General features: G+C 40.1%; 1 protein-coding gene across 2 annotated transcripts in view; it reads left to right on the top strand.

Annotated features, from left to right (window-relative positions):
* The window catches only part of p2ry6 (pyrimidinergic receptor P2Y6), a 30,765-nt gene that overhangs the window by 13,221 nt on the left and 2,601 nt on the right, over positions 1-14,943 (top strand). For both annotated transcript variants that reach the window (XM_080428945.1, XM_080428946.1), the window contains exons 2-3: positions 7,119-7,266; positions 13,210-13,497. In XM_080428945.1, the coding sequence (XP_080285071.1) occupies positions 7,139-7,266; positions 13,210-13,497 (416 nt within the window). In that variant the 5' untranslated portion in view covers positions 7,119-7,138. The remainder of the gene's footprint in view (positions 1-7,118; positions 7,267-13,209; positions 13,498-14,943) is intronic.

Genomic DNA, 14,943 nt, shown 5'->3' with positions numbered 1-14,943 from the left:
CAAAATAGCAAAAATAGTAGGGCATTAATTTACTGGGGGAAAAAATACGTACAAAGTTAAAATATGGAGATAAAAAGGTTTCTGCCCGACAGAATCTATCACAGGAAATGTTTAAACGTCACGATACCTGCAGGTGTATTGGGTTTGCAACTGTCCCGTGTACTTTACATATTCTGACTCCAGTAACCTATGATCTGACGTATCTCTCTGGATCACGGGGGCTGAAAAACCCTACTGGCACTGTTTGAGCAAAGCCAAGAATATGTTCGGCCGAGAGCATGATTCATAATTCTTGCCATTTAATTCCATTAAACCGAGAGGTACTTTTTCTTGTGGTGGAGACCGATGGCAAGAGTATTTGGAGTATGCAGGCATCGATTCCTCTACTACCTCTCACATGCTAAGCGAGCGCTCTACCACTTGAGCTAATTCCACCTTGAAGAATTATTATTACATACAGTAGTATACTAAGGCATCCTGTTACAGGCAGTACCAAGTAGGGGTGGGACGATATATCGATATATCGATATATCGCGATACTTTCTCCCGCGATAAATAATCGATATCCTCCCGAAAAATATCGATATTAAAAAAAATAAAAAAATAAAAAAATAATTTTTTTTTTATTTTTTTATTTTTTTTAATTTTGTGATACGTTGTTTTTCCTACTCTGTATTTGTGTAATGATGACTTTGAACTGTTTGGTGCTATTTTATGTGTTTATGAATTGAATCCAAGGACTATCGTGATATATCGTTGGTGAATTTTCATGCAATATATCGTGATATCGCAATATATCGATATTTTCAGATATCGTGATATATCGTTGGTGAAATTTCATGCAATATATCGTGATATCGCAATATATCGGCATTTTCAGATATCGTGATATATATTGTTATCGTGGGCCTAATATCGTGATACATATCGTATCGTGAGGTACCCATATCGTCCCACCCCTAAAAGGTTCACTTACATGTAGGTGTTAGGTGCATGTTTGGCACAGGCCATGGCATTACACATAGTTAAACTGTTATAGCTTGACAGGATTGAAAACAATCATTCAATTGGCCAGTATTGAAAAGAATATTGACAAATTGTGTTATGTTAAGAAAATAACAAGTCTTATGTGACCTTTTGTCTTTGCCGTGGTTGTATTAGTCTATCAAAGTGTTTATATGGTACTGGTGCCAGAGGGCAGGGATTATCTCTGGCCCCACAAAAGTAGACCAATTACAGCTCAGCTCAGGCTGCTATGTGCATACAGCGAACCGCAAAGCAAAGCTCCATATAGGCAACGTTATTAGTAATGTGTAGCTACTGTTCAAGATGTTCATAATTACTGTATCCCAATGTTAAAGGATGAAGGGAAGCGATTCCCCCACTACAGTAAGACTGAAGAGCCAGTTAACCAGATAACGATCTGAAAGCCTTTTCTTATTGCAAAAGGAACCTGCGCCATTATTAGATTCTGTGTCTAGTTTATGCATAAGTAGTTCTCAGTATGTTGTTGCTGTCAGGCAGAAACATTGTATCTCCATATTTCAACTTTTAATATATTTTGCAGACACATGCAGTCTTGGTTTGTAAAATTATGTATCAGTATGATACGCCGTGCAGAGCGTTGCCAAGTCACCTTCAGTCGACTCAGCGCCGTCCGAGTTATGTCCCAGTAGGGGCAGAATCGTAAATCTAGACTCGGTACCTCCGAGATGTCATTTCTTTTTTTTTGATGGGGGGCCCGCCCTCCGTGGGGGAGCGCGGGAGGTGAACTCGGAGAAAACGATTTGACTGTTTTTTCAATCATACTGTAACATATATACAATGTTCAAGATCACTTTCTTTCTTGTTACAGATGTCCATCTCCCTCATGCTCTGAAATTCTATCCCTGAAAATGTCTCTGGAGAATGTGGGCATCAATACCCGCTACCTCTCGCATCATGGCATGCTAAGCGAGTGAGTGCTCTACCAAATGAAGTGTCTTCGTCAGGAATTGTTACAACATATTTCTACCCCTAATCGCTCATCACCTACTCAGCACGTAATCTGACAGAGACTAGGCTCGTCTTTCATTTTATGAGGACCTTCTTCTAGCATGCTTATAAGAATGACTCAGTGGAGAAACATAAGGAATACATCCGCTTCCATACAGGTGGACTGCATGATGCAATTAAACCATTAAAGCTGCAATCTAGGGCTGTGTTTCTATAGGAACAAATGTTTTAAAATATATTTTGGGGGCTTTTTCTGCCTTTTATTTGCACAGTAAAGAGTGACAGGAAACGGGTAGAGAGAGACAGGGAGTGACACGCAGCAACTCACGCAGGATGTGATCAGACTGTGTCAGCAATCTTCAGTCTGTTGATAACTACATAGAGAGGGTTATTATAGTAGGGTTGCAGTGCATAAACCCCTCATTACAAAGACAAATGCGTGTTCAGTGGTGTAACAACCGCTAGGCACTGGTCTACACAGCGATGTGGAAAAGTGTTATGAGTCACCATATTCTCCACTAGTGGGCAAATGCGTGTGTGGCATACATACAGCAAGAGGACCGTACAGGCCTCAGTTCTTGACCCTGACGGGATCCAGTGGCTCTGATAGGCTGCTAGGGGCATTTTCCTGGCATGTTTTGGGTCTACTTGTCACTGCAAATCAAGGTCCAAGGTGGTGTTGTATCGTTTCATCTTGTTGACACAACGTGTGGATTAGGAGTGCTAGTTTTCTTCGAGTTCACCTCCCGCGCTTCCCCACGGCGTGGCTCAAGTCCCCTTCAGACGGCGCGCCTCCGTCGGTGAAAACAAGTGCACCTTTTTCAATCATACTGTGACATGTACGCCCCAGGTGAATTTCTCAGTGATGTGAACTCCCAGGAATTTGAACTCGCTGACCCTCTCTCCACTGCAGCTCCTTCTGTGTGGATGAGGGAGTGCTCTCTGCCTGTCCTCCTGTAGTCCACCACCAGCTGTTTGGTCTTGTCGACATTGAGCGCCAGGTTGTTCAAAGTCGACGAGACCAAAGAGTACAAATCAATACAGAGTTGATATAGGTATTATTCTCATTAGATCTCCACCCAGTTGAACACCTATGGGAGATTTTGGAATAATGTGTTATCTCTCTCCACCACCATCAAAACACCAAATGAGGGAATATGTTTTTGTTAGAATTGGTGTTCCATCCCAGTACATTTCCACAGACTTGTACAATCTATACCAAGGTATTTGAAGCTGTTCTGGCAGCTCGTGGCGGACCAAAACCTTATTTAGACACTTTATGTTGGTTTACCTTGAATTTCTCGCCTGTTTGTTTATAGTTACCCTTCATCCACAGAGGCAGTCGAAGTCTGCACCCTCTCACTCTCACTTACTGTCACACTTGCACTCACACCCTCTCACACACATTTCCTCACACACACACACCCTCACACACACACACACGCGCGCACAAACACGCAAGCGCGAGCGCACACACACACACACACACACACACACACACACACACACACACACACACACACACACACACACACACACACACACACACACACACACACACACACACACACATTGCAACACATGCAGAGTGCTGATAAGACCATGATTGCTGTTTGCTCTTTGGTAATGAAAGCCTCCAGGGCGCTGCGAATTGGAAACGTGGTCAAAGCGTGCGTATGTGCGCGCACACACACACACACACACACACACACACACACATTACACGCACACATCCTGTCTGTCTGTCTGTTTGTGTCATTCACATGCATGCACAGGTACACATACGTATGTCCATGCACACACACACAATGATTGAGCCATAAGTACTGTCTATGTGGTGTACTATAGTGCTTAAGTAAGCAATACCATAATATGCATACTACTTTTCTACAAAGGAGATGACGAAGCAACATTGACAATTAGAATGTGATTATCTGAATTACGATGATTGGTACGATTTAATTAGAATTATGACGTGAAGCAAACGTTCATCACTGAAGCACTTAGGAGTCCCATATTAGTGCTACTAATCACTAGGCCTGTCACCTAATCGCAATTATTTGAGATAATCAATATTATTTTGCATAATCGTCATAATTGCCATAATCGTTTCCATGTAAAAGAAATCATACATTTTGAAACATTTTCCAAAAATAGTTGAAATAGTCGATTTACAAGCTCACGTTGTGTGAGCTCGTAGATCTGCTATTCCCACTATAAAAATATATATAAAAATGAAAGTGTGCAACAATAAAGGCCTTTGCAGACAGGGTGCGATTAGTCAATCAGTTTTTACCGCATGCGAAAAGACGCACGGAAAAAAAAACGCATCGCCGCAGCCACTTGCCGCACGACAAATTGGGAGCCGGTGTGCATGAGGTCATAGGGAACCATGTGTTCTTTTAAAAAATGATATTGTCCGCTTTTTTCGTGCGAAATTATTTATTTATTTATTATTATTTATTTTTCATATCTGCCCTGTTAAATTCTTGCTTATGAAGCCTAAAATAAATGTATTTTTATCTTATATCTTCCAATGGTTAATGGCAAAAAAGACACAATTAAATCGTTAATCTCAATAATATGCATGGCAATGAATCGTCAAGTACATTTTCATGATCGTGACAGCCCTACTAATCTCTATAAACACGGGCCGCACTCAGTTGAATCTTTCAATATTTATCTTAGGATAAGTGTACAACACGATGTGCACACAACCATTCAGTGTGTACTGTAGAGTTTGACCCTAGGTTGACTCAAACAAATACAGTATTGTGCACCGGTGTCACACACCCAGTGGTGGAACAAAAGTATTAGGATCAAAATATACCTCTTATCTCCATATTTTAACTTGTTGTGCTTTTTTCCTAAATTAACGCCCTACTCGATCATACAATAGCGTCACAAAAAAGTATCAAAAGTAACAGATCTACAAGCTTGAAGCGCGGCGCGAAGCGACGCGTTTTGAGCTTGTAGATCTCCTACTTGTGTAATTTTTTTATTTGAATCCTGAAAAGTAACAGTTTTGGACATATGAGGTTTCCACCCGTAAGTACTTCTACTATTTACTATGCAGAATGGCCATCAGAATAACGCATATTACTTGATTTTATTATACTGTAACTATGGAGTACAAGTTTGAGATACTTGTACTTTACTTCAGTAACTGAAGTAAAGTTCAAGTATCTCAAACCAGCACGTGAGTACAGTACTTGAGTAAATGTATTTAGTTACTTTCCACCACTGCGCGCACCGGTGTCAAGCAAGTACAAGCTCAAAGCACATGGCAGTGTGACGTGTTGTGAGCTTGTAGTTGCTTGCCGCCAGTGCGCAACTAAGTATAAATCAGGCTTTAGCTTTGAAGTTGCTTGGCACGGCGTGCAACTAAACACATCAGGCATTATTCTGTTGTGCCCCACACTGCTCCAGTCTAGACGGTGTGTTAACTCTCCATTCTGCCCACGTGGCATGGTGCAATATGATCCATCTTTGTTTCCCATCGCCTTTTTTACCTCCTACTCCATTATGAAATGTCTGCGTCACGGTTTACCAGCCCCCACACACACACACACACACACACACACACACACACACACACACACACACGCACACACGCACACGCACACACACGCACACACACATACTGTACACACACACACACACACACACACACACACACACACACACACAAACACAGTGGTGGAAAAAGTACTCAAATGTTTTACTTAAGTAAAAGTATCAATACTGCAATGTAGAAGTATTCTGTTACAAATAAAAGCCCGGAATTCAAAATTTACTTGTGTAAAAGTACAAAAGTACTGGTATCAAAATGTACTTAAAGTACTAAAATGTTTGAAAATAGCAGATCTACAAGCTCACAATGCGTCGAATCACGATACGTTGTGAGCTTGTAGATCGGCCTAGGTATACCAGCCGATAAAATAGGGCTGACGTGGTTAATGTATGTTTTATAATATAATAATTGATATCTGCAAAGTAACTAGTAACAAAAAAAATTAAATAATTGTAGTGGAGTAAAAGTACAATATTTGCCTCTGAGATGTAGTGGAGTAGAAGTAAAAGTATAGACAATTGGAAATAGTCCAGTAAAGTAAAAAGTAAAAATTGTACTTAAGTACAGTACTTGAGTAAATGTACTTTGTTACTTTACACCACTGCACACACATACACTGTACACACACACACACGCACACACATGCACAGTCTGCAGTTGAAAGGATGCCAGTTGTGAAATGCAATGAGTCACAGTCTGAGACTGCCTCGGTCAGAGTGGCTTAAATCATCTTTTCACCGGCGATGCAGCTGGGCATCAGTGTGAGTGATGGTGTTGCAGGAGGTGATGAATGAATGAATGAATGAATGAATGAATGAATGAATGAATGAATGAATGAATGAATGAATGAATGAATGAATCTCTACATGTAGCCTCCTCTTGCAAGTCAGTGGAAAGGAAAGGGGCAGCAGTGGCTCAGGAGGAGGAGTAGGGCTGTCACGGTTACACATTTAGGTTGACGATTAATTGTCACTCAGGTAATTGCGATTAACGATTTAATTGTGTGTTTGGCCATTGAACATTGGAACATATGAAGGCTTCGTAATAAAAGTAACTGAAATATGCAAAGAAATTATTGACATATTTGATCATTTTTATGCATTTAAAAAATCAGAAATGGCTGATCTACAAGTTTACAACGTAATGCATAGATCTATACGTTTGTAGATCTGCTTTTTCTGCTTTTTTAATATTTGAAAATGTGTGAAAATCTTTCAACATGGAAACGATTCTGACGATAATGCAAACATAATTGCGATTATCTCAAATAATTGCGATTAGACGAAGTAAAAAAATAAAAGAGTAAAATTAAAATGTTTCAATAAAGGGCAGCGGCAAACAGAAAGGTTTTAATTGTTTTAGCTATGATTTAAAGGAACTGAGAGTTGTAACAGAACTGCAGGTTTCGGGGAGTTTGTTCCAGATAATGTGGTGCATGAAAATTGAACTATTTATTTAGTATTTACTTGTGTATATACTTTGTCCACCCCTGATTATGTCAATGTTCTACTCAAGAAAACAAGAAGCCTGTTTTCTCTGTGTTCCACAGAATGTGAAGCTATAGCTGCCATGTCGGTGCCATCTGTGGAATCCTTCTCCACGGAGATGTTCCTCACCGGGACCTTCTCCTCGCCAGAGCCTCACCCCATCGACCTCGACCTGATAGAAGACCTATACCACAACATCAGCCTCTTCAGGTCTCTTTACATGCTCATATTTACATTACATCCAGCGACTCTCAACCTGTGGGCAGTGCAAGACAAGTACTGTAGGCCCCCAAATAATTGCCAAAACACCAAGTTTTTATTGATAATATCCCAGTGAGCCATAGTCGGCTATTAGACCTCCGTCTAAAACAGGGTTATAATTGGTATAACAGTGACATTTTTTTAGACGTCTAGGCTTAGCCTGACGTTGATTAGCTGTTTTTTAAGCGTCTATACATAGATTTCAACGGCTATAATATAGACGGTCTATAAATAGACGCTTAAAAAACAGCTAATCGCCAAGAAAACTTTCACTGTTATACCAATTATAACCCTGTGTTAGCCTAGCCCTTAGACATATTTTAGACGTCTAATAGCCCGAAAAATGCTCAGTGGGATATTTTCTTCTTCATTGTGATACCGGCAAACACGAATACAGTATTACTACGTTGGGTTCCATTTATCCAAGCAGGAACACAATCGATGAACTGATCATTAAAATAAACATGTGTGGGTGATTATCTGCTGACCCAGGATTATCTTCACCAGGGGCCAATTGCACCACCTCACACTATGGGTGCGTTCTAAAATACAGCACTGAGCGCACTGGCCAATACAAACTAATAGGCGAGTGTGCTCCGGTGCGTAATTTTCGAACGCACCCTAAGTTCAAACTTAGCCTAGTTATAGCTTCAACACATTCAATCCGGGAAAGGATCTCTGTCATTTTAAGATTTCTTTGGCTATTAAAAAAGATAGCAGATCTACAAGCTCATAGCGCGGCACCGAGTGCCGCGCTATGAGCTTGTAGATCTGCTATTTTTTGAAAAATCGTGAAAATTAGTGCAAATCTTTGCATATATATTTAAAAAAGATGTATTTAAAGATTTGCACAAATTTGACGCGTTGTGAGCTTGTAGATCTGCTATTTTCAAATATTTTAGTACTTTTGCTTTTGGTACTTTAAGTACGTTTTGATGCCAATACTTTTGTACTTTTACTCAAGTACATTTTAAATTCTGGAATTTTACTTGTAACAGAGTATTTCTATATTGCAGTACTGGTACTTTTACTTAAGTAAATAAATTGAGTACTTTTTCCACCACTGCACTCAAGTAATTGCGATTAACGATTTAATTGTGTGTTTGGCCATTGAACATTGGAACATATGAAGGCTTCGTAATAAAAGTAACTGAAATATGCAAAGAAATTATTGACATATTTGATCATTTTTATACATGTAAAAAAGCAGAAATGGCTGATCTGCAAGTTTACAACGTGATGCGTTGTAAGTTTGTAGATCTGCTTTTTCTGCTTTTTTATATATATATATTTTAAAAATATGTATTTAAAGATTTGCACAAATTTTCACATAAAAAACTAAAAATTGCAGATCTACAAGCTCATAGCGCGGCACTCTGCTATTTTTTTAATAGCCAAAGAAATCTAAAAATGACACAGATACTTTCCCGGCTAAATGGGTTAAATGGCTTTTTTTAAAAGCCATTTAAGCTATAACTAGGCTAAGTTTGAACTTAGTGTGAGGTGGTAGTGCAACTGGCTCCAGCAGGTGTGAAATGATGCAGCCGAGTCCGTGGCGTCCGTCGTAGAAATTCAATACGGTAGATTTATTCAAACGCAGTTAGGTAGCCTATACAGCAAGCCAGCGTAAGCAGGCTGCAGCACATCAGCATCCCATCCAATCCTCTCTCTCTCCTGTCTCCCCGCCGTCCCCCATTATATCAGTCGGTAGACAATCCCCTCATTCGTCACTCCATATCCTGTTCCATTCTTTCACGATTCCAACAGGACGTGAACACGTAGCATCGGGATCGTTATCTGACATTTTCACCCGTTCTTTCACGAGTTGTTTGATTAACCCCGTGCTAAGAGGACAACATCTCATTCTCACGGTCAACACTCTAACGTTTGCAGTACTCCCCTCTTCCTGCCAGATTTTCCCAAGCTGTCAAAAAATGTAATAAATAATACTGTATACTCTGTATATGATATACAGTATGCTGTATATGATATATACTGTATACTGTATATGATATATACAAATAGCATATTGTCGCTGTCAGATGGAAACCTTTTATGTCCAAAACCGTTACTTTTCAGGAAATGGATCCAATGTAGTTATTATTGAGTCACAAGCTCTTGTTAATACTTTTTTTTTGGTTAAATATTTATACTCTATACTTAGTATTTTGAAAGAAAATCTAAATATGACTCTAGTAGACAAGGTAGGGCATTAATGTACGGGGAAAAACGTAGCAGCAGGTGCAGTGAACAGTAAAACGGTACAGAAGGTCATTACAGTAGCGCAACATCAACTGCAGCATTGAATATAAAATACAAATAATTATTAACTGTAAATGAAATATCATCATGTGATGAATTACGTGGTATAGGATTGGCATAAACTGGCATACTCGCCAATACTGATACCACCATTTTATGCAGCATCAGCAGCTTTTTTTTAATGCTGGTATCAACACTAAATAGGAGAAACGAAGAGTGTAGAAAGTAAGCTAACAATGTGCTTAGTCTAAACACATTGTTAGCTGGTTCCCAAACTTTTTTGGCCATGCACCCCCTGTTATATCCCGACCTAGCTGATGCATATATGAACATATATATCGTTGCTGTCTGGCAGGAACCAGCTAACTCCATTTATCCGCTTTCGCATTTTTTTCCCATAAATCAGTGCTATTGAGCACCCTTTACTTCTGTGTGTTGGTAAAAAAAATATTGAACCAATGAAAAGTATTAAAAAGCGCTTCTGACAAAAACAGCTAACTCCATTGGATCCTCAAACTTTCTGCTCCAGCAATGGGGGGTGGAGTTAGCTTAGTCTTGCTGACTCCAGGCTCCACCCCCTTTTGACCGCCAACCTCATTGTGAGCTTGGAGGTCCATTCAGCTGTTCTTATCAATGATGAACAAAACCTCCTAACTCCATTTTTGTTTTGTTTTTGTCATTTCCTGAAAAATGAACATTTTGGAGTTAGCTGGTTCCTGCCGGACAGCAGAGATATATGCAACATATACAGTATGTTGATCATATGTGACATATTATTCGAAATTGTCCGCCTGCATATATGTCTCTACATAATGTACATATATCTATATCCATATATGTGGCATACATGTGGACGCATATAAGCTATACAGTATATGAGACATATATTTCCTATATATTCACATCTATGCATATGAACCTGAATATGGCATATATGCAGCATATATTCTGCATATACTTGCCATATATTGGCATATGTTCATATATTTAAAATAACACCATAGCACCACCATTAGCCTTTTCATGTCACACAGCCCCTAGAGGGCGCTGTGGTGCGCGCACCACAGTTTGGGAATCCCTGGTTTAGCATAGACTGTTTGATTGATTGATTGAAATTTGTATTAGGCAAAAGAATGTAAAACAACACAGTTACATTAATAATGCTTTTGTCTAAAAGCATAGACTGTAAGAAAGAATGGACAGAAGAAGTGACGCCAGACCCGTTTTGAAGCCTGTTTTTCAGCGATTTCAAATCCCCCATCTTTCTATATCCGGTCCGAGATGTTAATGGAAATGAATGTTATTGGCTGCAACCACAGCGAGGGCGGGTTTTCACTCGGTAGAACCAGTAGAAACCCTAGAAACATACCCTACTTTATCATTAATTTATAAATTAATGGGACCATAATTTACTAAATGCATATCATGATGATTTAAAAAGACTTTTTAAACTAGCGATTGAAAACATAAAGTGTTTATGAAAAGGTTTACTAAGGTAATAAAATCAAGTATAAAGTCCGCCCAAAACCTCATTCAGTTGTATTAAGATTATAATGTTTTGTGACCTGTAGAAAGTGAAATAGCGATATCTGCTGGGCCATTTATAGGAACAGCACCCTGAAAGAGAACCCAGAGAGCTTCAATTCCAGCGCCCATTCCTTGGGGCTTGGTTTAGAGTCACATTGTTCACTTTGTGTAGAGAGTGAGCTAACTGTTATGCGTGGAATCACACTGCCCTCTACTGGCAAGCTTGGTGTACTTCTGCTATTGTACACAGTTGATTATTTTATTGTTTGCACAGTATTATTTAATTTTGTCTATATCACTAATGTTGCTACAATATCTGCTTAAATGATCGATAATCGATCATTTAATGAAATAATTGATTAATGATCTTGAGCATTGTTGGGCATGTCATTAAAGTAAAAAAAACGTGGAAAATAGTGATAGCCGATCAACGCGTCGTGATTGTGAGCTTGTAGATTGGCTATTTTCACTATCCTTCCATGACACTGTTGTACAACGAAGTATAAAGTAATACTTCATAGATTTGTTATAAAAAATATATCTATGTATATATTTTATTAAGGCACTTCTCGATTATTTGATTAATCGACAAAGTTCTCAACGGAATAATAGCCAAGAAAATAATCGATAGTTGCAGCCCTACTCTTACTGTATGTACCTGTACACAAGATGTAACAATAAAGACTTTTATTTATTTTTTGGGCGGTGAAACCGCCCCTATAAGTGAGGTTTGGAAAAATGTACAAATATCCTGCGCTGTGAAACCGCCCCTATAAGTGAGGTTTGGAAATTTGTACAATTATCCTGCACCGTGATTGGCCAATCACAATCTATTCAGGACTGTGATTGGCCAGTGTCACATGACACATGTGCATAGCCCTATATAAGAAACCATAACTTGAAAAAAACCATAAATTGTTTTTTTTCAAGTTATGGTTTCGTCCATCATAAAGAGTGTTTCAATAAATGTATTTATCTTTTGTACATGATTGGTTGACTCCATTCAGTATTGTGATTAGCTAGCAAGACACCGCCCACTTCACACAGGGTGTGATATTTTTAATAATCTCATGCCCATACAGTATCTGCTGGTAAGTGGACGTGTTACCACTTTTGCACCTTATGCTTAACCTCGCGACATATCGGCTGGCCTTATGCCATGTGTATACAGTATATGTAGATACATATTTACACCTGTAAACTAATGATGTAGTGGTTGATTCTGATTCTGATTGATCTTCAGCGCGTTTATCTTCACTTCTTTCATCTTACTATTTTATATTGTGTATTTTTGCTCTGTGTCCTGAATAGGTGTTTGACTTTCTTTTTACTGAATTCAAAGGTCTCTTTATAACGTGGTTTCTTTGCTTGATGTTATGTGTACAGCACATTGAATTTAGCCTGGTAAACCCTCCCTCCGGAAATCTCAATTCCATTTCATTTCAGGAGTGAGTCTGGCATGATCCGCCTGTCTGCAATATTGGCTGTGCTGGAGTTGGGCGGGAGTAATACCGTTGACTGACAACCCCTTCAGCCAATGATAATTTTTCCCCTTCAGCCAATCAGCAGTTCACCAGTCTTAATGTGACGCGACGGGACTTTTGAGACAGCCATACCCAAAATGGGTTGCCTTTTTCGGGTACAATGGTGTCACTGCCCGCCCCTACCGGTTCTCTAATTATTATTTTTTAAATAGGCTTTGTCATGATTAATTGACCACATATATGAAGTTAAACAACTAAATTCTATCCAAACGATATCTTATAAGTAAATTCCGTGCCTCAAAATAGAAGTTAGAGAGCTTTTTGAAGTAAAAAAATAGCGGAGAATTGGCCGCACAAGAAAAAGATGGCTGCCGTTCGTGTTTTGGGCTCACTCGAACTCGCCACCTGATTGGCCAACGTAAGCCGTCAATCACAGAACAATGAGCGACGACGCTGATAGGCCCGGCCGTTTGGCATACAGAGCCAATATTGCAGAGAGGCGGTTCATGCCAGACTCACTCCTGAAATGAAATGGAATTGAGATTTCCGGAGGGAGGGTTTACTAGGCTACATTGAATTGCCTTCTTGCTGAAATGTGCTAATTTTGCCTTGCCTTCAGGTCGGGTGGTCCGCGCTGCACCTACAAGGAGGACTTCAAGCGCATCTTGCTTCCCGCCATCTACAGCTTCGTCTTCCTGCTGGGCCTTCCTCTCAACGCCGCCGTCATCCTGAAGATATGGAGGTCACGACCCAACCTGTCCAAGAGCAACATCTACATGCTCAACTTGGCCACCGCCGACTTCCTGTACGTGATGTCACTTCCCCTGCTCATCTACAACTACGCCGGCCACGACTACTGGCCGTTCGGCGAGCTGGCCTGCAAACTGGTGCGCTTTCAGTTCTACAGGTGAGGGATCTGACGTGTTACCGGTTATATATCTTTATAAACGGTTGATTTATATACAGTTTAGCGCCCTTACCCAAAGAGCTTTATAAAGTGCATTACATTCACACACACACACCGATGATGGAGGAAACCATGCAAGGCTCCAACCTGCTCACCGGGAGCAGTTGGATGTTCCGTGTCTTGCTCAAGGACACAGACACTAACTCAGAGGGGCCCAGGGATTGAACCGGGAACTATCCGATTTGTGTGTGTGTGTGTGTGTGTGTGTGTGTGTGTGTGTGTGTGTGTGTGTGTGTGTGTGTGTGTGTGTGTGTGTGTGTGTGTGTGTGTGTGTGTGTGTGTGTGTGTGTGTGTGTGTGTGTGTGTGTGTGTGTGTGTGTGTGTGTGTGTGTGTGTGTGTGTGTGTGTGTGTGTGTGTGTGGCTGGCCATGAGGTCTATTTGCAGAATGTCGTCCAGTTTCCCCAGCAGCCCCCATAGCATAGAGTGGAGCCCATAAGCATATCTCTACTTACGCTATTTGTTGCGGTCAAAAGTGTTTTTTTTTTTTGTTCATGAATCTGTTAGTAGTTGTCATTGTCACACTACACACATCCATGCCTTGGTTGTCCCACACGAGCTGCCACAGTCTCGTAAATCATGTTTTGGGGCGAGCGCTCGGCACAACTGCCAATCACAGCGCGTCGTTTCCGGGACTTGGCAAAACACATAACATTTGGTCTGATTAGCAGACTATGGCGACGCCAGTGGGAAAACCAAGGAATGGATGCGTGTGTAATGACAACTAATACCAGATTCATGAAAAAAACTTTTCACCACAACAAATAGCATACGTAGCGATATTTGTATGGTCTCTGCTCTATGCTATGGGCCGGGGGCTGCTGGGGAAACTGGACGGCAGGGGCAATTCTGCAAATAGACCCCATGGCCAGTTATTTGGGATAGATCAATAAGTAGGAAAAAAGGCTATTTATTTTTGTTATTTTAGTCCGGACTTGTCCTTCAAGTTAAAAGTTGGTCATTTGTCTAGTCAGGTATAGGATGTAGAGAATGGATGGAGGTAAGATTTAGCAACCACAAACGTCACCACTCTCTCATTTCACTGCTGGTAATTGATTCAATATGACACCACATCGTCACTGTTGGGCAGAAACGTATCGCGATGTGTTGTGAGCTTGTAGATCTGCTATTTCTGTTAAAAAGGGGGGGAAAGATTACATGAAAGCGGTTAAGTGTGTCTGTGTTTTTTATAAATATTGAACCAATGAGAAGTATTAACTCTCCCAGTGCCAATGAAATAAAAAAAATATGTTCATACTGTGCCAGCAATTTTTTAAAAGTAAAAAAATAAGTGCTCAGGAGCCGAGATACAGCCTTTTTCAGTAATAAGTTAAACAAGAAGTGAATGGAGCACCAAATCTTCAAATGATGATATGTTGGGTTCTGAA

This window comes from Gymnoscopelus braueri (assembly GCF_963280865.1).
Source record: "Gymnoscopelus braueri genome assembly, chromosome: 5".
Lineage (NCBI taxonomy): Eukaryota > Metazoa > Chordata > Actinopteri > Myctophiformes > Myctophidae > Gymnoscopelus > Gymnoscopelus braueri.
The sequence above is the reverse complement of the archived record's forward strand: the minus strand, read 5'-3'. Positions and strand labels throughout refer to the sequence as shown.